At 31.8% G+C, this 25,934-nt stretch overlaps 1 protein-coding gene across 2 annotated transcripts; it reads left to right on the forward strand.

The window, feature by feature from the left end:
• Positions 1–801: 801 nt before the first annotated feature.
• On the forward strand, positions 802–19,219 carry LOC129989005 (uncharacterized). 2 transcript variants are annotated; one of them, XM_056097310.1, is made up of 6 exons: positions 849–906; positions 5,404–5,511; positions 11,007–11,141; positions 14,756–14,824; positions 14,855–14,882; positions 18,958–19,219. In XM_056097310.1, exons 1-6 carry the CDS (start codon positions 876–878, stop codon positions 19,178–19,180), a joined length of 594 nt encoding a protein of 197 aa, XP_055953285.1. In that variant the 5' UTR covers positions 849–875; the 3' UTR covers positions 19,181–19,219. The 2 variants fall into 2 exon arrangements, with proteins under 2 accessions (XP_055953284.1, XP_055953285.1); XM_056097309.1 differs by having other exon boundaries at positions 802–906; positions 14,756–14,882.
• The last annotated feature ends 6,715 nt before the right edge of the window (positions 19,220–25,934 follow it).

Below are 25,934 nucleotides of genomic sequence, written 5' to 3' on the forward strand. Positions count from 1 at the left end.
TACCAATGTTTCTTTCAATCAAAATTTACACAGAACTGAAGTTTTATTAACCGGATCACGAACCGAATTTCTTTTATTTTAGTAGTTGCTTTTGTTTTATTTGTCTCGTTTGCATGTAAGTGAATGCAGAAAATAGACGGAAAAAAGCAGATGAATAGATGGTCAAATTATGGATATTGATAGATTTCGTTTAAAATTCTATAGGGATCTACGCTTTAGACACTAAAACTGTGTTCAAATTTTATCTATGTAATATTTTACATATTGAAGTTAACAAATACTCAGATAGATAAGCAAATAATTCCTTTGAACTATTTATTTATTTACTGATAAATAATTCCGTTTATCTGTTAGTCTAACTGAGAGTTCCTGCAAATAGTTTCAGTTGAAGATATGAAGTGGAAGAAATTCGATGTATAAAATAAACACCGATTTTTATCCTTTTAGCTCAAAGCGTTCACAGACCGATGTTTTCAGCGTGTTCGCAGTAACGCGTTCACAGACAGATTAATAACCATAATTCTAATTATGTCTTTTCTGGCACCAAAATGTCGAAAGCATGGAAATTCCTCAAAACCTCGAGTTTGAATATTTTGATACAGTACTTTCTTTTTGTTGAACTTCGCATACGAGAAAGCAAAAAAGTGTATTTGGGAACGAATACGCGAAAAATGACAACAGGTGGTAAATCACAGAAACTGATAAGATGGCTTCATTCACACCTGACATTAGCCGTACTTCAGAAGATTGCTGAAAAAAAAAACAATAAAAAATAAATAAGAAGATAATTATTCTTATAAATTGAGACCTTTCAAGCATTTCAATTACTGTGATTTATTCACTACCCAGGTGTGAAAGGAAATAATTTTCCCACAATGAGGATCGATATTTTGCTGGTAGTTGCAGGTAAGTGATTTTTATCATTTGATAATATATTTGAAATTTTTGTATAGAAAGTTGAACTAACTAGAATCATTATGAAAATGGGCGTTGCAATTATAGCAATAACATGGCGTTTAAAATGTCATACAATAATTAAGGCTAAATAAGATGATAGAATTAATTTTTTACGAATAATTTCTGGTTAATAATTCTGATGGCAGTTAAAGTATGATTAATCTTACCTGAAAATACATCTAAAATAAAATTAATTAAAAATAACAATGATTTTTAATTGCAAGAATGATGACTGAGTAGAAATATTATTGATTCAAGATGTTTCCTATGTTTATTAATAGTTTATGATTAATGATGTTTTATATGTTTAATAATGGTTTATATTTAGAAATATTAATGATAGCTTAAAGTATCTACTTAAAAAATTAAATATTTTCTGGTTACCCATATTTCTCAAAAAATTTATTATAAAATGAAGCAAATTAATTGCTATTAAATTTAATCTTTTGTCTTTATTTCTATTTCTCTACTAATAATAAAGAAGAACGCATGTTTTGGAACTCTACAGGCCAGACCGTTTGATCTAGGACCACTATTTTTAATGCAGATATTTCTTTGGAAAATGGAATTATAAAGTTTGGAGCAACTTTTAAAAGAATTTTAGTTTATTCGGAACAGCCTACATTTTAAGATTGTTTTATAATAACTTACGAAAGTGTTATTGCACAAAACTAATTTATAAATAGTTTTAAATTTAAAAAAAAAAGCGTAATCTTTTTCCTGAATTTTCGCAGTTTTTGATAAAGTATATATTTTTTTTTTTGTATAATTTCCAACAACTAGATGAATATTAAAGGAAAATTACGTTGTTCTCAAAAGGCAGCGTGTCATTTGAGATAAATTATCTACATACTTAAGTTCATAATGGCAATACGATGTCAAGGATCTAGATTTTAATAAAAAGTTTTATGTACATAATGAATATAACAAACGTAAAACTATTAAAGAATCAGAGTTTCACTATCTGCTTTAATTTAACAATTATCGAATTATATATACGGGATTTAATTAAAAATTAACACAATTAATATTACCAATGAATCAGATAATCACTAAAGCCAGTTAGTATTTAGATAAGATTATAGAAGGCCAAATAACAACTTTTTAATAAAAGAGAATTAAAAAAAAATCTTTATCAAGCATTTTAAAAGAATTTATTTTGTAAAAAATAGCAGGTGCAATAAGCCCTTTTTTGTATAGAAGAGTTTAAAGCTGTACAGAAGTGTAAGGGAAGTGAAAAAAAATCACTAAATACCTTAAAAGTTCTATCAACTACAGACTGGGAAGCAGACTAAAGTTCGATGCTTAAAATGTACAATGCCACAGTACACTCTAAACGATTACGGTTGTGAAATTTATGGATCTGCACGAAAAAAATGCGTTATTAAAGCTGGATTCAATTCATCACGCAGCTCTTCGACTTTGTTCAGGAGCTTCTGAGAACATCACCTGTTAAGAGGCTGTATGTCGAATACTATGAGCTTGCTCTTGAATTAAGAAGGAAGATGCTATATCCCACTTATTATTTTAGAATCGAATCAAATGTGAATCATCCATTCCATAATTTTAAACTTCGCCCATTTTTAGTTCGACTGCAAGATAACAGGAAATCATTTATACCTGTATTTTTTACGTGAATTCATACCATTCTAGCTGACTTAAATTTACTGCCTACATATGTAGTTCCACAGCCATTACATAAAAGTCCCCCTTGGAAAATTCCTAATTTGCAATATTTGAATCCTTTTAAAACTTTTATCAAATCTGACGCAGCAAATATTATTTATCGACAAAAATTTCTTGATTACGGGTATTATTATCAAGATTTTACACCAATATACACAGATGGATCAAAATCTGTTGGCCATGCATCTTTCGCTGTTATTTTCCTTGAAAAAGTTTTTTGTTACAGGTTTCATTCTTCTGATGATTGCTATTTTATACTCAGTAGAGGAAATTATATGTTTATTTTCTTAAAAAATATCATTTATAACCTCTCTTAGTAAAATTTCATATTCTCATATTCATTTTAAATCACTGGTTGGCGCAGCACATAGTCAACAATAGTTTGTGCAAAAAAAAAAAAAAAAAAAAAAAAAAAAACGAAACCTACCAAACGTAAGGAAGTGAAACATTGCTGGTCTTATTATTCTGAAAGACAGTGGATAAATATAATACTGGAAATAGCAAATATAGAAGAAATATAAACGCTAAACGTATGTTATGGATGCATATTAGCTTTTCTTAAGAGTTAAAATATATATAGCTGAAGGATAATTTGATTTTAATTTTCTGCTGGATCATTCTGTCATCTGATAATCTGTATTATTTTGAAAGATATTTTTCATGCAATAATATTTTAAACAAACGATAACAACAACAACAAAACTCCATGTTTTTTGGATCAAAATAAGAGATATAGACCTTTGAATTTTAGTATTTTAAACCAATCAGTAGGCAGTTTTAGAGAACCGAGTCCATTAAATAGTTGATCTTCTTCCAGATAACAGTTGAAATGGCTTAAAATCGGCTAAAATAATAACATTTAACTGTTCTTTATAACTTGCTCAGTTTTGATTGAAAAAAAAATGTCTCACTTCCTCTGTTTTTAAAAAAGATGTTAATGTGCTAGGAATCTTTACTAAATACGATTATTAGGTCCAAGAAAAAAAATTAGGCCTAGTAATTTTTTCAGCAATATATTGTCTCAAACAGCATAACATATTCTTAACATCTTTAAAGCTTTTTTCCCATTGAGAATGCATGACATGCGTAACGGTTAAGATACCAACTACTCAACCATGATTAAAGTGGACATGTTGAATATCCAATAAAGTTATTCAGTTAATTTAGTCTTTTATGCAAGTACTTAATGTTATGAATAAAACTTTTTTGCACTAAGGAGTTTTTTTTTGGGGGGGGGATATATGACAGTAGGAAGTTCTTAAAAATAAAAAGTATAATTAAGAGGAACTGGAGAAGAAAAAAATTAAGAAGCAGTGTTTTATAAGAATATCTATTCGGTTAATAAAAAAAAGCATTTCAAGTATAATTTTTATATATTTTTGTAGTAGAACTTGGGTTTTGATTTGTTACTTTCTCATTTCTCTCTTCTTTCTTGGAAATGAATTTTGTATTTCTCAAAGGAAAAGCTGTTATCTGCAACGTTTGAATAATAATCTCTATTTTTATAGAAATTTTCTTGTATATCATTATTTGTTACATGTACTATTTCGTTATTAACAGGTGATATGTTTTGTTAACGGAAACGCAACTGAATTGTGCCGCTGTCTATCTTTTGGTGTCTTATGTTTAAATAAAAAGATAAATTCGATCGTACATGATTTTCTATATTTATGTGTTTCGCTTAGCATTATTTCTCTTATATGACATAATAGCATATATGTATATGTACATGCTATGTGTATGCTGTATTGACCTTGTAAAAAAAAATAGCAAGATAGCCCTCTAGCGGCGATAGAGTGAAATAAATAGTCAACCTCTGGCCGTAGGAAATATAGCGTTGTCAGGATTTGTCTAAATTATTTTATGTGTTAAGTGTGTTGTATCAAAAGTTTGTGACTGTAACTCTTTTGATCTTAAATTTAATTTTATTTGAGCTAACCGCCATCTGTCATTCTTAAATCACTTAGTCACATCTTGCATTTTTTCATCTGTTGGATTTTATCTGTCTTACATAATTTCTGTCTAAAGTATCTTCTTTCTTGAAATGAAATTTGCCTTTTTTATGCTTCATTGGAATCCTTTATATCAAACTCAAGCAACATGGACTGTCTTACATATGATCCAACTCAAGAAGTTTTTTCCTAGGCATTTATTACGTCTTCTTCTCTCTATTCCAATCTTTTATGCCTATCTTAAGCATTAAAATCTGTCTTCTATAGATTTTTTACTGCCTAATCTAATCTTATAGCTTTAAACATGTAATTTTTTATATGCTTAAATTTATTTCGTGTATCTTGGTAAAGACTTGGATCTCATTTTATATTTAGACAAGGGTTTGCTTTTTCAGTTTATCCACATAGGTGTCTGTCCTGAAAAAACGCGATTTTACACAATTTTTTTATAATTAAATATTGACAAGTGGCTATGCATGCCCCGAATAAGCACATCCGAGATGGAGTAGTGGTTAGGGCTTCGGATTTCTGTGCATATTTTTTATGTTTGATCCCGCGTTTTCAATTCAATTATATTTTGCTTATAATTTTAAAAGAAAAATAAGATTTTATTTAAAATTTCACACACACAAAAAAAAAAGTGGAAGAAGAAGAAGGAAGGGAAAAAAATGAAGCTGCCGAGCGAAGTTTTACTTCCACTTATATGATGTTCCATTTTCTGTTTTGTTTTTAAATAAAAGTTCTTTTTGATTATCTTACGCAGTACCTCTCTATTAACATTTGACTCGACTTTTTTTCTCTCTTTCAGCTCTGCTGGGATCGGTGTATTCAGATACAGAGTGTTTCAGATCGATATTTACTAAATGCAGTCGACAAGTTTTGAATCCTGGTAACTTAGACACGAGGCCCTCTCTTTGTAAGTACACATAGTATATAAAAAATATTTGCCTGAACTTTTGAAAATTGTAGCAAAATTTTCAGCAACACTTTTCAACCAGATACTAAGAAACAAGTTACAGATAATTATAAAATATTTCTGCAGTAGATATAAGTTATAAAATTTGAATACTTTAAAACAGCTAATAGATAAATGTTGTAGGAAAACTTATTGTTGATATAAAAATTAATGCAGATTTCTAAAATTTATAAGTAGCATTTCAATGCCTTACAATTTCACTTTATTTGCCGTTGTTTGCTTCCTATTACCACAATGTATTGTAAGATATCTTCGCTATGTTGCTTGATATTCTGACGTATAATTTTGTGGTACTTGTTGAACATTTTGTGTAAAAAAGGTTGCAGTTCTTAAAAGATTTACCTATATTATTAATCGAAAAAGGATGATAGGTAAGTCCACGTGGAGCATCACTATAGCAAGCGTGTCCCATCTATAATTTTTTTTTGATTTATAATGAGTAGACGAAAAATGCGCAAAATCCAAGAAAATTTAAATTTCTTTCAAGTTTCTGAAAGAATTATTATAAATAACTACATATTTGAAAGAAAAATCTATAAGGTGACACTATTTTTATCAAGTTATCTGAATTTAAAGGCAGATTACAATTTCTGATACACAAGAGTGTTTCAGAAATGCAAAATTGAATTGTCGCCAAAGTATGCAATCGATAATATTAAAATATTGTCTTCTTGCTAAAGTTCATCAAATTTATCATTCTGAGTGTGTTACAAAATTTGATTTTCTTTCTATTCCTAAATATATGGTTATTTTTTTCCCGTAAACTTCTCAAAGACTCTACATTTTCTCTACTGATTTGGCGCATTTTCTATCTATGTACCAGAAAACGATTAGATATAATCAAATGCTGCTATGATATTTCATATGTGCTCTGATATGAATTCCCTTATGTTGATATATTAGATCGAAATCAGCCTTTTATTTTCTATGAATACATTAATTTTTATTTTACGAATTACATGACTATTACAAAGAATTTAGCTAAAGTGGCTGAATTATACTCTGCTATTGTGAAGAGAACAGGATCAAGTGATGACGTCAGAAATCAGGAATGTCCCAACCAATCAGGATAGTTTAGCGGACGCACTTATGATAGCACAAAGCTATACGTAACAAGAATGAATAAAACTCAGACGAATTATATTAAGAATCAATTCGTTAACATAGAATGAAGATAGATGCTTTGTTGAATATGTTATATCTTTTTTATTTGCTCGCAGAAAAATGACAGAGTGAAAGTGCTATAACTGTCGAAAAAGTTGACCTTGGAATATTGACGAATCTTCGGATTGAATAACAGTCTGTAAATATCAGTTTTAGAATTATATCTGCCTGTCTGTGCATGCTATAAATCGATGTTACAGCAAATCTATAAGCTATGCGGAATGGATTTTAATGCACTGTGTATCAAAAACATACATTTTGATTGAATTTTTAGTGAAATCCACCAATGAGAAGTCTACTTGTCCTTATATGCAAGTATTATGTGGAAGGAAATTTATCAAATATTCTTGCATATTTGGATACAAATATACAAAAATAAAGCCAATTTTTTGGAATGGTACTTTATACGAATACCTAGAAATGTAGATTTGTATCAGATTTTATACCAAATATGTTTACAGGTTGTTTGTCCTGTGCATGTGTCTATAATCCCGATAATCAGAAAACGAAATAAGCTGAATGGGACAGTTCTGGTACGTTATCTATTCCCTAAAAGTATATATGTCTTATTTTGTATTAAATTCATCCAAGAGAATCAAACAAACTGATTTTTTGTGCAGATATACGAATATATTAAGGAGAAAACGTCTCTGTGGGATTTTTTATTAATACTTCTGGACGGTATTAAGAAGCATTGCGGGTATATTTAAATTCATGGATTTTGATATAAAACAAAAATTGAAGGAAATCTTATCAGTAGTTGTACATAGAGGGTTGATAATTTTAGTTTTGCTGATTATTTAAAATATATAGATACTTATTGTAAAACTTTTGGTAAAATATAAATATGAAGGAACTTAAGAATCATTCGTAGCTGGAATGTTCATAGAATGTACATATTATACAACGCATAATCTATATATAGATAAAGCGCTAGCGCATGCAGGACAGAATTCCCTTTTTATTACTTACTGCTGAATGGTAACAGCCAGATATAAAGAAACCAAATGTAAACAAAAGCATTATTATAGCTGCACATATCTAACGCTTCGCTAATGAATGGAGTCGTGAAATATTATTAAAAATGCTTTGGATAGAGATGGCGGTGCCACTGAAAATTCCATTCAGGAGAAGGAATGAAGAAGCAAAAATATCGAGAAATAGACCTGAAACAGGGAGTTTTTTCCAGCACGAAAATAAGCTTAACAGTGTTCAGATGGGCCGACTATGACTTACTTATGGAAATGGATGACCATATTTTCCAAAACTATTATTTCACGAAAATTGTTTTTATACTATCTTAAAACTCAAAAAATGACTTTTTAATGATATCAGAGTCTTTAATGTAGAATTTTTTTCTTTATTATTATTGAAATTTTTTAATGCAATACATGTTGAATTTTTCGGGCTTTTGCTATTTGCCTTCTTTGCGCAATTTGAACTATACACCAAACAGGATGGTCAAAAGCATATGCTATGTAATGTTGAGATCAAATTCAAATTCATTCATCAAAACATTCAATCGCGTGCTTTTGAAAATTTTAAAGCTCGTAGAAAAAAATTGCTTTCTTTGGATTTTAAATACGAAATAGGGTTTTCATTTGCTCTTTAATTTGCCCCCACAATAATGAGTCCCATATTGATACAATTCAATTCATTTTTGGCTGTATCTAATAATAAGTTAAAATGAAAAAAAAAAAACATTTTATATTTATTTTTAACAGCGCAAAAAAAAAAAAAAATCATTTATTTGAAGGAATAAGCTAATGGCCAAAGATCGATATTTCTCCATATTTGCTCAACTGTATATATAACCATTTTTTAACCACGGAAACAGCAAGATATCACTATTTTTTACTTTCTCGTATATGTAGTATAGAGAAAGTGCAGAAATTGTCAAAAAATTCGAACTCGTCATTTTGATGTCTCTTCAAGTTTTAGACCGCTCTGAGTTCGAAAAATATATTTTTAGAAAATTCCCGTCTGTCTATCTGTGACAAAGATAACGCAGAAACACTTTAATCTAGACCGATGAAATTTGGAATACTGTCTTTACTCCAAATTTATAGATTTCTGTCAAATTTTGAGCAAACTCCGCTCAGAAGAAGTCTGTCTGGCTGTTCGAATATAACTTAACACGATTACTGCAAAGCGAAGAGATAGATAGATAACTTTAGATACAGATAATTAGCATCTGTAGTCTAGATACCTGTCGAATGCTGAGACAAATCCAACAATGGATTGACTGTCTGCCAATCTATGCTTTTAGAAACACGTAAATGCGATAAATCAAAGTTCGTAATGATTTAAATATATGAAAAATGGTATGTAATTTTATGGATCCGTGTGTAGCTTTGTGTCGAATTCTTATTTCAATTGGTTGGGAAAAAAACGCCCCTAAAACACAAATTTGATTCTCGGATACTATTAACCGCATGCCAAGGATGAATCGCCAAATAACTCACTAAGGACAGATTTAGTAAAAATGCTAAATTCTCTCTATTCTCTTCTCTCTTGCTTATTTTCTCTGCTAAATTCTATCTACCATTAATGCTGGTTAAAAATGAAGGATCGGTCAGTTCTATATTTCAAATCTGATAACATTAAACAATGCTACGATTACAGCAAACGAATATGTTTGTACACATTTAAATTCAATGTTTCGAAAACCAGAGGATTTTGATAATATAAAGCAAATGAAAACAATTGTGATCACATTAAGCGACGTTCACTGCAGCTAGGATACTTGCATTGCATTAAAGAAAATAAGGGAACATTGCATTCGCAGAGAAATTCGAAAATAATTTTTGTCCCATGAAGAATATTGAAGACGTCATTCGAGGATGACGTAACTTGAATGTATTTTTCTCTTATTCATGACAGAGACTGTGTGTAGGAAAGTTCAATGCGTTCTTTGGCTTGACGAGCTCAAATCCGTGATACGTTTACGTTATGAGTGTCGTTTTGTGTTCAATAAAGATTTCTAACAATAAAAAAAAAAAAAATTGAATCGAATCAAATTAAGGAAAGCCCCCTCACATGACAACTTCCTCAAAAATCAGTAGATTTCTGCATGTTTCCTAAATCTTATGAGATGTTTGTGCGGGTTGAAGTTCGAACTCGCAACGTTAGGGTTCGTAGCCGAGTAACAAAGCCACTAGACAAAAGTGTACACTCTTCTCCGGAAGTTGTTAACTGGCTTATAATGTTACCACCACAATAGTCCCCCACCAGTGAGTCGGTAGAGTTTATCGCTCCAGTTATGGCGAGCGACGAACGTGATTATCGCGCCAGGAGTTATGGCGAGCGACGAACGTTGATATCGCGCCAAGTGTTATGGCGGGCAACGGCGAGCGTGTGTGAGTGGTTGCTGCCGGTAGATGGAGCCACGACAGTAGAACGAAGGATGCGGTTGTTCAGAACCAGGGTCACCAATGTGCGGGTTGAGGTTCAAACTCGTAACGTTAGGGTTCGTAGCCGAGTAACAAAGCCACTAGACAAAAGTGTACACTCTTCTCCGGAAGTTGTTAACTGGCTTATAATGTTACCACCACATATTTTTGTCATACAGTTCAACAGGTTAAACTCCACCAAGTATCAGCAGTATTGATTAAAAGTTAGTCCAAGTTAGGGACTGAATCACTTTTCAATTGTTAACTTCTTAGCAACTATCGAAACTCTTTTTATACAAAAGTTGATTGTTTTGCTGGGGAGTTCGCTGATTGATATTTTCATTCGCATTGTATGATCTTCTTATGTTGAATCATAAGGAAATGAAAATTTTAATTTTTCACCCAGCACATTGCATAGAATATAGACTATCGATGAATTTGATCGAAATTTTCACCATCAGTAAATATAAAATCTACCATTTCAGTGCTGAATTTTGTTTTGGTTGTAAAATAACGGTGTTTTAAATACCAGTGTGACTTTATGGACATGCTGCATGTTCATCAAGTACAACCTAAAAACTCAATGCTATTTTGTAAAATGTGAATCAAATGAGAATTTTGAAATTTTGCGAGTTTTTCAACTAAGCAAATGTTCAAATTCAATTATAATTTTGTATTTTTAACTATGTGCTCATTTGTATCCACATAGGTTTTGCAAAATAGACGCACGACGGAACCGGGGAAAAACGTTCTTCAAATTGATTTTCTGATTATGTTATGTTGACTGATATCATACTGGATAAATTCCATTTTGTAATTTTTGATATTCACTGTTTAAATAGGAATTTCACGGAATATATAAATTCCTTCTTTTCGCAGGTGACGATTTGAGGAACCAAATGGTCTGCATCGCCGACAGAGCACTCCTGTGCGACATGCGCTTCTTCCGAGAGGCATTGCGGGTAGGAGCGATCTATGACGAAATATGCGCCGAAGGAGATTTCAACAATATATGTAAGATAACTTTATGCTATTTGAAGTTTCCTATGACTTACAAATTTACATTTCAATTATGTATGTAAGACTAGCTTTTACAAGCGACTTCGTAAACGTGGAAATAGATTGGAATTCATAGCATCAATGGCTATAAATTCCGATATTCTCTTGTTACTCCTGCGCATGCACGAATTTTCAACGCCAATTGGGGCAACACAAATGTATGAATTTTCTACGCCAATTGGAGTAACGCAATATAGATTATAAATTTTTAATTTCCTTTATTCTGTTTTATTTTAATTCAAAAGTACTTCAGAATGAATCCGAAAGATCGATTAATTAACAATGTTTAATTTTAAATGTATTGAATACTAAGAAAATAAACAGTATCGTTTGAAATACTAGTCAAAATCATGTTAAGCCGAATTTCATTGGCGTGGGACCCCCCCCCCCACTTGACGCTTTACTCATTTGGGCAGATTTTTGGCGGGAAAGTTAGTCTACCTCTGTGCTAATAAAAAATTAACCACTCAATTAAACGGAATAAATAGTAGCCTGTGTCTTATTCCAGATTATAATCTATCTCTCAGCTAAATTTCATCCAATTCTGTTCAGCCGTTCTGGCGTGATTGACTAACAAACATCCATACATACATCCAAACTTTCACATTTATAATAGTAGTATAGAGAGATATAAATACAATTTAATTACAAAAGCATTTAACTAACCTAAAAACAATTTATTTACATTATATATCTGAAATGAAACAAATCAGCAAATCAAGTCCGTGTTTCTTTAAAATCAAGTCAAGTTTATTTTATTTATCGATAGAGATTGAGATATCTACAAAAGTATATATAATACACATAATTTTTAAACTCTCAATTAAAATGAAAACACAGTTATCAACAATCCGAAACACTGCGCATGCGCGAATTTTCAACGCCAGTTGGGGTAACGCAATGCAAATTAGAAATTTTCAATTTCCTTAATTCATGTTTTATTTTAATTTAAAAGTATTTCAGAATAAATCCGAAAGATCGATTAATTAACAATGTTTAATTTTTAAGGCATCAAACACTAAGAAAATACATAGAATAGTTTGAAATATTCGGTCGAAAACAACATTAAGCCTAACCTAATTAGCGTGAAAAAAAAAAAAAAAAAAAGAAAAAAGAAAAAAAAAAAAAAAAACTAAAGCCTTATTCATTTTTGGCGGGATTTGGCCTCATATTTTTGGTGAGAAAGTTAGTTTTTAATTAATAAAGAATTAACTGGAATAAATAGTAACCTATTCCAGACTATGATCTACCTCTGTGCTAAATTTCATCTAATTCCGTTCAGCCGTTCTGACGTGATTGACTAACAAACATTCATCCATCCATCCATCTATCCATTCAAACTTTCACATTTATAATAGTTATATAGATAACTTTGAAGTATTGAAATTTCCGACAGCTTGCAAATTTACATTTCAATCATATATGTAAGATAACTTTGTAATATTTGAAATTTCATATAACTTGCAAATTTACATTTTATTCATATATGTGAGATAACTTTATAGTATTTGAAATTTCCTACAGCTTCAAATTTACATTTCAATCATATATGTGAGATAACTGTATGGTATTTGACATTTCCTACAGCTTGCAAATTTACAGAACATTTTTTTTTTTTTTAATATTTTGATTCCCATTGGTTACCATCATCATAATCAATATATGGACAACCTAGAATGGGTCCTATCAATAATAAGTTTATTCTTTTGGACCGTTCTCATTCAAATTTCTCCAATTACCTGATTTAATTGATTAATATCTCTATCAGCACTGTCAATTCATCTGATTTTAAGCCTTTCTAAAGGATGTCCTAAAATTAATTCAAGATTTGGCTTGGCCACCATTCGTACAGCAAAGTACTTGCAACCCTATAAAAAAACCCCATTTGATAGCTGATAGTTTAGTGTTAGTAAAAATGGAGTTTTACACTATAGAACAACATGTTAATACAAGATTTAAACTAAATAAAAAATGCAGTTTTTTTCTTTAAGTTATATTTTTATTGAATCGCAAAGTGTACAGGATAGGTTTATGTATGAAATAACACATAGGGCAAATGGCCTCCATGGCTTTGTTGGCACATACGCATTCTTTTGTCTAAACTTTCCATGACCATTTTGCATAAATGTGTCTGAATTTCTTTGATGCAGCTTTGAATGTCTTCCTTCACTGTACGCGGGCTTGTGCACTTGTTAGTATAGATCTTTGACTTCAAACAATCCCATAAAAAGAAATTCAATGGTGCTAAATCACATGATCTAGGGGTCCAATTCTCAAGTTTTTAAACTGTGGCTCCCAGATTTTCATTATTTTTGAAATATTTTTCAACAATGAATTTTCAACAATTTCAACAATGAAATATTTTTCAACAATGAAAATGTTCTATCTTGTAACGCTCCATTTTTATTAAACTTAAACTATGAGCTCTCAAATGGTTTTTTTTAAATAGGATTGCCAACATTTTACAGCACGAATGGTGGCAAATCCAAATCTTGCATTGATTTTGGGACACCCTTAATACGTATCTAGCAAACATCATATACCAGTTTGGTCCAAATACATTAGATCTAAGTTTATATGGGCCACACTATATTTATCATCATCAGCAAAAAAAAAAAAAAAAAAAAAAAAAAATCCTACATTTTTTTGAGAGACGCAGGGCTATTTCAGAAATAAACAAAGGAAAAAAATGAAAGCATTGAATTTGCCAGCACAGCAGTAAATTTAATGATTTCTTCCTGGCATTTGAACTCTTTTCTCTGTTTTCTTTTTTCTTAAATCGAAGTTCATCTTGTTTACCGCCATATATTAAAATCTATTCCGAGGCCAATTTTAACAGTTCCGGATCTGACAGGAGTTTTAAAATTCATATATGGAAGCAGAAAACTGTGCTCTGATGTAAATCTATCTTCAGATCACATTCTGTAATTTTATTAATTTAAAAATATCAATATTCGTATAAAATGTTTTTATAATTCTTGATTACAATCCACCGCAGATACTTCTCCAAATTTTTCTTCCAAAAAATAACCAAAAGAGAACATTACTATATATTAACTTCACTTTTATTCCGCAATTCCTTCAGTTATTATTCTAGGGTTTTTCTTTCATCGTAGCAAATACAACAATGTCATGTATGTTAGAAGACCCTCCCGGTCATGGTTGATCTTCCAGTATAAATTCACCCTTTCGGAAACATGAAAATCCGCAGAGTAGGAGCACGGTCTAAATATTTCCATTGTGCAACTGCAACACTGATGCCTTTCCGAAATTCAAAAAGCATTATATGTCAAAAATAAGCCTTTATCCCGTCCATTTAAAAAAATTGTAGAATTTCAAACTTGTTCTATTTTATCAATATTCAACTCTTCACGGACAAAAGACATTTATATGTTTCACTGAATGCAGTCAAACAAAGTATCAGCATTTCCATATGAAGTTCACTCTGACGTCATCTATGAAAATAAGACACGAACTTTTATAGGGATCTCATGTATAAGATCATGGTTTTCGAAAAATATATCAAAAGTTTCAATAAGAAAATTCTGATGCAAATCGAAATTTTTCAGTATTCGAACGCGAAAAGGAATGCTACAAGAAAGCCATCGATCATAAAGATTGCACCGATCCGATTGAAGAAATCTACAATCATACCACTCTGGACACGATAATCAGAGGAAACCAGGAAGCATGCGGGTAAGAGGATTATTTTTTTTTACCTGTTATGATTGCAGACTGGTAAACTAATTGTAAATTGCTCGGTTTAAGGTTATATTCAGAATCGATCGTTTGAAAGACAATCTAAAACAGATATATTTTTGAACTTTTGCATAAAAGAGATTGAAAAAAAAGTCTATGATACCAAAATATACTTGTTAAATAATAATAATTTGTTAAGTAACAAAGGTGTTTTAGAAATTGAAAAAAAAAAGTATTTTTTGTGGCTAAGAAGAGGTATAAAGCAAAAAATAAAAAATAAAAAACTTCTAGTTTAGAGATATATTAAACATTTTGCTTGTTAAATAATAATAATTTGTTAAGTAACAAAGGTGTTTTAGAAATTGAAAAAAAAAAGTATTTTTTGTGGCTAAGAAGAGGTATAAAGCAAAAAATAAAAAATAAAAAACTTCTAGTTTAGAGATATATTAAACATTTTGCTTAAAATTTTTCACATACCTTAAGAAATATAATATTTAGTTCCTGAATTAAAAAATAAGCTGCATTTTGAGCCATTTTTTAAGTAATGGAGTTTGACTGATCAGTAACATAAAAGTTTCAATTATTTTCGTATTGTGAAGCACTAAAAAAACTATAAAACATTTCTAAAGGAACAGATTACTTATTCTTTAACCCAGGAACTGCAGAATATATTAAGAAAATATTCTACCAAATTTGAACAAAAATATGTATTAAATTTTGCTTTAAGGGGTTTTTCGTAAGAAAATTCTATTAAACATTAGAATTTCAGAAAATAGTTTTTAAAAATGCAAAATTGCATTAAAACGTATACAAATGGAAATATAAAAATCAGTGGAACTTCCCCCAAAACGGACTTCAAAACAAAATTGAAAAACTTTATGAAGAAAACTGTTCAAATATTAAGAATATTAACCCGGGTATGACATGCCCGGTCCATTTTCATTCAGCTTTTTTGTTATTTCCTGTTTTTCGGATTAGGCCAGATTTTCATGTAGCTGCATCCAAGGCCACATTCTTTGAGTAGGGGAAAAACCAGTTCTGTTCTAAAAATAGATTTTGAGAAAGAGGGGTTACGGGCATGTCATACCCGTGCGAGTCCTCGTGTTCGTCAAACGTTTCCATTTCCGTCTCTTAGTTTAGTGCAGTATGACGCGCTATATGAATTACGAGGAAGAAAGTGAATATTTACGACACCCTATAGAAACTGTTTCTAGTGACGATGAACCGTTATCTGACGATAGTGTTGCCTCTGAGGATGAAGAATACTGCAACGATCACGATTTTTCTACTGAAATTGATACAGAAATAGAAGATGAATGTTCACTGTCAACAACAGATTGTTATATAGGTAAAGATAAAGTAACAAAATGGGAAAAGACAAAATATTGGCAAAATGTTAGGAAGACTTCAAGGAATATAATTAGCAAGCTTCTAGGTAATACACCTTATTCAAGAAATGTCGCTTCTGAAAACACTGGGACTCGCTCTTTCAGAACAACACAGAAACCGTAAGCCTCAAGGAATAATAACAAATCCAAGCACTTCTAAGGAATTGGGATTTACTAATAGTGAGCCGCCTGCAAAAAAGCTCAAAGGAAACTATAAACGATGTGCATTTTGTCCATGTAATAAAGACAGAAAATCAAGGTTTATGTGCCAAAAATGTGAAAGGAGTCTCTGTGTAGAGCATCAGTATGTAATTTGTAAAAATTGTCTCTAAACATGTAAGTAATTATTATTAAATTCACTTAAATTCTTAAATGCGTTGTTTTGTAATATTTAACTACCTAAGGTTTGCTTATAAACAGTATTAATTAATATTTAAATAGCAGAAATGAATTACGGTATGAGATACCCGGCACGAGTTCTCGTGTTCGAAAATGGCTGCGAGTGCTCGCGGGTTAAAAAAAAATTCACATTATCGCAAAAAGTTGACTTTTTAATGCAGTCACCTACCTTTAAGCCCGGTTTTTAGTTGGAACTTCAAGCTTATCTTTACCAATTTATAAATTATATATAAGGTATCAAAAACGTAAATACCTTTTGTCATCACGTACAACAAAATAGCAATAGTGAATAATCATTGTGAGTATTAGAATAGATCACGTACAAAAAGATAATTAGATTATATAGAATCAGATTGAATATTTTCATAGATTTCATGCAACTAAAAAAAAAAAAAATACTGGATTTTTAAGTAAAATATTTCTATCTAAACTTATTTCTAAATATTGGATGTCTTTTTAATATGATAATATTTTAAACTCGCATTTTTTATTCAAATTCGAAGTAAGAAATCGTAATTTACGTAACCAATAGAGGTGGTCTTCCTGAAATTTTCTCGCATACTCTTTAACAAATGTGTTTTCTCGGAGAACGCGTTTCCCAGAATTGTTACGAAATATTTACCTCTGGTGTGAATTTAGCATTTTTATTGAATCTATTGTATGAACTTTGGCGAGTTATTTTGCGATTAATCTTGGCACGTGACTAATTACATTCGAAAATCAAATTTATGACTTAAATGCGTTTTTCCCAATAGATTTAAACCAAAATTTGACACAAGACTACACTCATATCCAATTTACTACATATTAACTGATTTAACCCATATCAAATTTACTACATTTAACTCATTGCGTTTTGAGTCATCCTATCAACCTACCTCTCTCCGTTTTGCAGTTATCTTATTAACTTACATTCGAACAGCAGGACAAACAGACTTCAAAACATGATGTAAATCTACAAATTTGCTGTAATGATATCGCACGAAGGAAATTTTATTTTTCTAGCTTAAAACATTTATGAGTTATCACTGATACAGACAGACGGACAGACTGTTTCCAAAAATGAGTTTTTCGGGCTCAGGGAGATTTAAAACTTGGAGATTCGTCAAAATCTCGAGATCTTTATTGTCGAATACTCTATGTTACGTATACGTGAAAGTAAAAACCGTTAAGCACAGAAAATAAAGCTAAAATAACCAGAGAAGACGATGACGAGGCAGAGAATATCACAAAAGCTTTACTAAATCCCACTATGTGCTTCAGAGTTCATGTTTAAAATTTGACAAAATATATTTAGTTGTTCGGATTTCTATACGGTACAAACTATTTAAAAATATGACTTGTATTAATGTAGATTAGATAGTATTTATTAAAGATGTTATACATGTATTGAAAAAAAAATATTTTCTCCTATTTTTTTTCTTTTTATACGAAGTATAGAAGAAAGTATTGTATACTCCAAACATTCGGAATCGAAATTTTAACGAAGTTCCACGTTTTAAAATTCCGTGTCCGAAAAATACATTTTTGGTATTTTGCCTATCTCTCTGCACAGGATAACATAAAAATATTTCTGGATGGACGGCTGAAATTCAGTATATAGACTTCAGAGCAAATTTGTAGATTTCTATCATATTTTGAATGAAATCCATTCACAAAACGACTGCCTGTCTGACCGTACAAGTGCAAGGAATTCGGTAGCAACAAAACACAAGGAGCTATGTAAATAAAATTTGGTACACAGGTTTAACATTCAATATAAATTCTTGTCAAATTTTAAACCAAATCTATCGAAGGATTGACTGACTGACTGTCTGTATTATAACATAATTGTAAGCGCAATAATTAAAAAAGACATGACTTAAATTATTGAAATTCGGTATTTTATCTTGTGACTGTAACTGTAGCTCCGTTTCAAATGGCGGTTTCCTTCGATCGACAAAAATGCATTCAAAATATATATTCACATGATACATTCAGCAAAAAATGCTGGATCACTCCAAAGATTTATATTTCGTAACTGTTGTTCGCTAATGCCATGCAAATGCCATTTGTGGCTTTACCCAGTGTTAAATATTCAAAATTCGCTGAGAAGTGATAAGTCCTTGATTGGAGAATACACGATTACGTGCCAGGGGGGAGCACTCCTGCTGGTATAATTAGAAATTTTGAATCATTCCAATTTTTACTTCGGTCCTTCAAGTTCAAATTACCTTCATTTCATTGCATATAAAAGGTTTGTAACGAATCATTTTAGTGATATAAATTATTTATTTTATTTGCAGAGTGCTGAATTTCTATAAAAGTTGCGTTATCGAAAGGGTTGAGGAACAGTGTGGAGCACCAACTCTAGATTTCTTTTCCTACCTGTTTGATGCCCACATAAAACTAGCCCGAGGGGTTTGCCACGAGGTTATTCTTCCAGCAGATGAGGATGACAATAGCCCGGACAACTTGGGACGTCTCAACCCCTTTCAAATTGTAACTCCACTGTTCATGTTTGAATAAACCATTGCTGAAGTTGCAAATAAAATCAATAAAAATCAAATGATTGAAGAAGTTTTATTGTGAAGTTTAATTCAGTAATTTTTAAAGGATTTTGGAGTCGTTAAATTAATATTTAAAATGAAACGATTATTCTTTTAAATGTTCAATCTAATCACCCTTTTTTCTGTTATTTAAGTCTGCTTCATGATTTTCGTAATAAAAAGTGTTTTTTTTTTTTTTTTTTTTTTTTTTTTTTTTTTTTGTAAAAGTAGTGGGTTTGCGATTAGAAAGAATTTTTATTTAACAAACTAAGGGCCAAATAGCCCATAGTTGAAACATCAAGCGACTCCGCAGGAATATATTTGAAAAGTATAAATGCAATATCTCTACCATTTCTCATTTTTTTTTATGGAATAGAATGACATTTTTCGAAGTGTAGTTTATTTTGATGAAGTTTCACTCTTTGAAAACTATATGGAATTTCCTCTGCAAGTATTGGATATAAAGTTTTATTTTGTTAGAATGTTGAATTAATTTTTTTTATTTACCCTCTCTTCTTATTTTTAATCTCTCACTGTAGGAGAATGGTATAATGAAAAACTCCTAGTTGAAATTTTGTATGAATTGATTCAACCAGGTTTAATCAACTAGAGATTTTGACGAATCCCCAAGTTTTAGATCTCATTAAGTTAAAAAAACACATTTTTGGAAAATGTCCGTCTGTCTCTCTGTGCCACAAAAGATATCTCAAAAATTCTATGAGCTGAGCAGTTGAAATATGGTATAAGGTGTATACACCAAATTTGCAGATTTTTTTTTTGTCAAATTTAAAGTAAAATCTGTTCCCTAGAAGTCCGTCTGTCCAGCTGTTCGAATATAAGTTAACACTACAGCTATAAAACGAAGAGAGCTAGATAGATTCGTTACAAAGATTTACCATGTACAGAGTAAACACCTGCTAAAGTTTGAGCCAAAACTAATTAAGGGTTGACTGTTTGTCTATCTGTACTTTCAGAAAACTGTAAATGCGATAGTTAAAAAACGTAATGACAAACGCATCGAGTAAGCATGTTATACAGAGTGGACAGAAAATAACCTTTTCTGTTTGGCTACATCTGCAACTAAAACGAATCAACGAAATGAAACCATATTTCATACACAGATTTTGGACGCCATGGAAAGATGAATTCCGTAGAAAAAAGTTATAACCAAAAGTTATTGATAGAAGGAATACTGGCTCTGCTGTCACGTACGAAAGAGGAAAGAGCTTCACTTTTGTTTTAATGCTTCTTGCCTGAATGGATATCGCCAATGACTGGACTTGGAAAATATTGCGTGGAGATGAGGCTCATTTTTATTTTAATGGGTCTGTCAATACGCGGAACTGCTGTATTTGGGCGCGTTAGCTTACCACAGTGATTCAAGAAATGCCATTGCATTCCCCAAATGAGACCGTGTGGTGCGGCTTCACGGCCATTTCATAATCGGACCGTACTTTTTGTAGAATCTCACTCAAAAAAGTCCTATTACCTGCCCCATTAATGGCGAAAAATATGGGCAAATACTGCAAACTTTTGTTATTCCGCAACCGCAGCAAAGACAATATTTGTATTTTACAATTTTTCTTCAAAATGGAGTGCAGCCACATATTCATCATTCAGGACAGAGCCTTCTACGACAGCATTTCGATACTAACATAACACATTTTCGAGAGAGTTATCAGTCAATATTTTCAGGTGGAATGGCTGTCCCTTTCTAAAGACATCACCACTTGTAACTTATAGCTGTGGGGGTACTTGAAATTCGTAGTAGACGCTAGTAGCCTTATAAACCTGCATTTCTTCAAACAGAACATAAGATGGGCTGTTATGAACATCGAAACTGACAGTTAACACGCAGCAGTAGAGTATGTCATGTGCCCTATGCAATATGTTGTACCATAGAAGGCCAGCATATTGAAAATGTTGCTTGGAATAGTCCAGGGGGCCCTAATGTTGAGGAATAAAAAATTGTTTTTTGTGAGTTTCATGAATTCATTCATAACAGTACTCCTAGAGCTCCAGCATTTCTCCTATAGGCAAGTTTTAGTACTAATTTTATTTCAGCGAAATTCATTTTCCCATGCCTTCCACAGTCTGCATATGAAATGTGGTCTCATTTTGTTCATTTGTTTTAGCTGCAGATGCCGCCAAACGGGGAAAGTTAATTTATGGCCAACCAGTACAATTGGAATAGAAATGGAACTCACAGAACTTGAGATCAGTTTCCATAAGTTTCTCAAGAAACGAACTTTAGCATGCAAATAAAATTTGATAACTTTATCCTTTCCTGTTCTCTTATCAAAGAGTTCTACGGTTTTTGATTCGCATTCCAGTAAGAAGAGTTCCAGGTAGTTCAGAACGGCAACCTTGGAATATAAATTAAATATCAATATTATGGTTCTATAAAATCCATGCCAGCAACCTGTCAGCTCTAAAAAGAATAAAATAAAAGTGATGAAACATTCCTACACCTGAATGTGGTACGTCTAGTTGGAGATTAGAGGAGAAAAAATATTACCGAGAACAAGAAATTTAATAGATATACTAACTTTTAGTTTGGTACGTAACAGAATGATAACACTTTAGGCCTGCTTCGTCTACCTTTATTTTCTTGTAAAATTTGCCTTTAATTTTACAGCGGAGGTAAGAAAAACTCATAAATTTTAAACTGTCATGGAGCTTGCAGGTAATAAGTCCAGTTTATAAAATAAAAATTAGTATCGCTGTAAAGCGACTTTTTAGGTAGCTACATAATTTATTAAAATTGCAAAAGAAAATTATTCTGAAAGAAAATTGAATTTTTAAAACGCTTTCGACTCTTATTTTAAATCAGTGTGGAATCATTGTGCATTGATATGTTCGGACAAAGTGAAAAAAATCATTAAAAGTTTATTTGGCATTAAATTAAAATGGCGAAATAAACTTTATTAAATGATCACCACTTAAAAAAGAAGTAACCAAGTTCAATAACTGTAAGTTCAGCCATCGGCATTATTGAGTGTTTTAAGAAATATTCTCATCATATATATCTCATGCAATTTATAGATATGTGGAGCATCATTTTACACATATCGTGTAAGCCTATAAAATGAACTTATCAAAACAGAAGGCACTTGTGCCATAAAATCCCCTCCTCCCAAAACATAAAAAGAAAAGAAAAAAACATTAATTTGAAATTAATAAAAATAAAGGAAGTTGCTTATAGAATAAAAAAAAAAACAAAACAAAATAAAGAAGAATGAAAAGTAAGTTAGGTGTTTATAAAAAATCAAGTTTTAACATTAATTTTCAAAAAAAGACTTTCAGAAAAGGTAAAAACAGTGAGGGAGATTCCGTTTTATACAACAGAATGGTGACTGATATATTGAGTAAGTCTTAGTTTTATTTATAATTTAACTAAGGGATGGATTGGCTTTTGCTGCAGACGCTCGATAAATGTTTGACGACAAATTCAAAATGCCTGCCTTTTAGACACCAGTAATGAACTCGCTCTCACATGTGAGAGTATTGTTACAAATCTGTAATTTTGCTTCCCAGTTCGACTAGTGTCATAGTAAGAAAGACCGTTGTACGATCTGTCCTGTGCATGCTGAACGGGTTGCCGCGTCAATGACCTCAGAGCATGGCGACAAACTTGGCGATCTTTTGGCGACTTGGCGATGAATTTGGGAATTTGGCTACAAAATGGATCATACTGGAAAGTTCGAGGAGTTTCACAATCCATCCAGTAGGAACCCAGAGACGTCCTGATTGGTCTGAAGATTCTAGCCCCACCTCCCGGAACTATAAAAGACGGGCACTCTGAAGCTGCGAGGAAGTGGTGGTGTAAGTGAAGTCGTTTGAGAAGTAGCGAGTCGGCAGCTAAAGCGAGAAGTTCAGCCGTTGGAGAGACGGTAGAGCGAAGCTCCTAGCAACCCCTCTCCTGCTGGATTCTGTCTATCCGCTTCGTGTACTGAAGTGTGCTACTGTCGTCTACTGTATTCATCTCTGCTGTGCATAGTTGTCGTCTGTGTACTCGTCGTCTTTGTGCTGTCCTGTCTTCGTGTAAATAAACGTCGTTGTTTTTTTTTCTACTGCTGATTGAGCGTTCTCCACACCATATCACTTCCACTATCCAAACGAACCCGGAAATTTCGTAACAGTATTTTTAAAAGAATGCGACTTTGTGTAGTTGAGGAAGATATTCATACTAAAGAAGATTTTAAGCACTTCAATTAGAGATTTTTTTTAATTAAGTAAAAATTGATAATTGCATTAATATTTCCAAAATTTTGCTTCTCTAACAAATTTAAGGGACACGCATATTATTCCTGAGTTCTACAACGAAAGTTTCGCTTAGAAACTGGTCAGAAGTATGGACAAATGATGCAAGTTGCATTTGCGGTTGCCTTTTAATATCTCGCCAAATTTTACAGATAGAAGCTTGAAAATTTGTCTCCTTGTAGATGACTTAAGCAGAAACCTTTTACTCATTGACACTTTTCCTACGGGAGCGGTTTGCATTCACTGTATATGGCAAAACGAAAAAAAAAAATTCAAATAAAAGTTGGGCTTTTATTCAGTTCTAATAAGTTACTCACCAATGAAAAAATTGGTTAATAAGGAAATACAAGTTGCTATATTAAAATTAACAAAATAAGTAATTTTTTTCAACTAAACGTTAACTTCCACTTTCTTTTGAAATGTTATTTCGTTTTTTTATATAAATTATAGAAATGTTAGTTTCTTTTTTTTACGTGTCGATAAATTGGATTAATTTTAACTGCCCATGGAAATTCTAATTACTAATCATACTTTTAATAAATATTTATATTTATATCCACAAAATTTCTTTAGATAGTAACTTTCACTTTTAGCTCCCAACGAAATTCTTGTGCGTGATTATTGACATTTATACGATTGTTAAGATGGTAATAATTATCACCGTATTTCAATTGTTATCGAACAAAAAATATTCCAACAGTCACCTTTGTTATTGTTGTTAACAGCAATGTAGCTGTTTAAACACTCAACAAAATTACAAAATGCAAAGAATGTAGCAGAAGGAACAATCAAAGCATACACTGTTGCTTTCTGCTGAAATTCATTTTCTGTTCAGCAACCGATCGTTGTGCGACTTTTTCTTCTTCTGAGCAATGCTTAGTGCGTTTCTTGACTGTTTCAATGAGGCTACAGCCATCGTTGGCCTCATCGGTTTAGTGATTATTTGGGAATTGGTAAAATATTCCCTATTTCCCCGTCTACCATCTTCTGGGGATTTTGTTTCTGATCCTGATTCGGATCCAAATGCGGAAATAACATCTCATCCGTCTGAACCGCGAGTTGCGCTCGTATGCAGTGTTTGGTCTTTGCCAGGCTTTGGAGATTCCAGCTGAACTGGCTCCTATTCGAGTCTAGAAAGCTGATCCACCGGTAGTGAAATCACACATGATTTATAAAATGTGCTGTGGTTTAAACTTGCCGGCACGATAGGCTCCCATTGGTGTCCCAGTGGTGGAGTCATATGAAATCTATCTGTTTTACTTGGCTTTGGACTTACCGGTGGAATACCGACAGCGGTTATAGTCAGTTTAACATCGGAACTGTTGACAGTCACCGAATTCTGCTTACGACTGATCCAAAGATTGTCTGTTGCCAAATGTTCAAAGACCGTCGTCTACTCCAGATGCTGGTTCACAAACTGTCATGCGTTACTGGTAGCTATTTAATATTATTTTCAACATCAAAAACTGAGGTGAGCTGTCATATCAAGTAATCAAACAAGCATGTTGTCAACATCTCAATGCTGTTATTGAAAAAAAAAAAAAAAACCCCTCTTTTTTCGGTTACAGCGACGAAGGGAGGGTTGGCGGGTGGGGAACGAGAGTAGCCCATCTCCACGTGGTGTTACCCGGGCAACGGTGCAGTTCACTGGAACTGCAACGGCTAAAAGGCTACTCAAGCATGAAATATAAATTTAGAACTTTTATTTCGTCTGGTAAAACTGCATAGATATCATTTTTTTTCACTATCTCGAATTTTTTGATAGGAAACCAATAATTAATACTTGAACATTAGTTTCTGCATTTTTAACATGTTAACGTTTATAGGTCAGCATACATTCTATGTATTGCATTGTACGACATGCATGATTAAAATGATCCAAAACTCATTTTAAGTTTGGTATTTCATCTCAAGCTAGCAAATTCAGAAAAAAAATATTTCTATGGCTTTGGTGTTACATATACCAGAAAACATAAAAACCATTGAGAGTGATGGCTGCAAAACTCACTCACACAAAATAAATAAAACTGTTGCTACTCTAATCCTGCAATAACAATGTGGGCCTTGGGTAAGACCACAAACACCTTGCATGGCAAAGGCGAATATTAATAACGAAGTTTAGATCTTTGGTGTGAATCTAACATTGTATTGAATTTATTACGTATTTTTCATGCCTTTTATTTTGTCCGATTTTTTTTATTACAGTTTACTTCTTTTTCTTCTGTTCTTCTCAGTTTAGTTCTTAACACTGAGAATGACAAACAGGCTCGAAAGTTGGATTTTCACTCAGAAATTTCAAAGATGTTAAATTTATTTTAAGATATTACACTGCTGATTTCTATAATTTCACTTATTAAAACTAAGAAGTGAAAAATAATTCAAAGTTTTTAAAATCATACATATTAGAGCATTTAGGAAAATATTTTTAAGATTTTTATTATTTTTTTCAGTTTTTATATATTGTTCGTTAC

The sequence above is a fragment of the Argiope bruennichi genome, chromosome 10, assembly GCF_947563725.1.
Source record: "Argiope bruennichi chromosome 10, qqArgBrue1.1, whole genome shotgun sequence".
NCBI lineage: Eukaryota > Metazoa > Arthropoda > Arachnida > Araneae > Araneidae > Argiope > Argiope bruennichi.

Excerpts from the sequence above, each read along its gene's own strand:
- LOC129989005 (XM_056097309.1), top strand. The coding sequence starts at position 876 with ATGAGGATCGATATTTTGCTGGTAGTTGCAG. Across the intron at positions 5,512-11,006 it reads AGACACGAGGCCCTCTCTTT|GTGACGATTTGAGGAACCAA; the intron begins GTAAGTACACAT and ends TTCTTTTCGCAG. Across the intron at positions 14,883-18,957 it reads GGAAACCAGGAAGCATGCGG|AGTGCTGAATTTCTATAAAA; the intron begins GTAAGAGGATTA and ends TTTTATTTGCAG.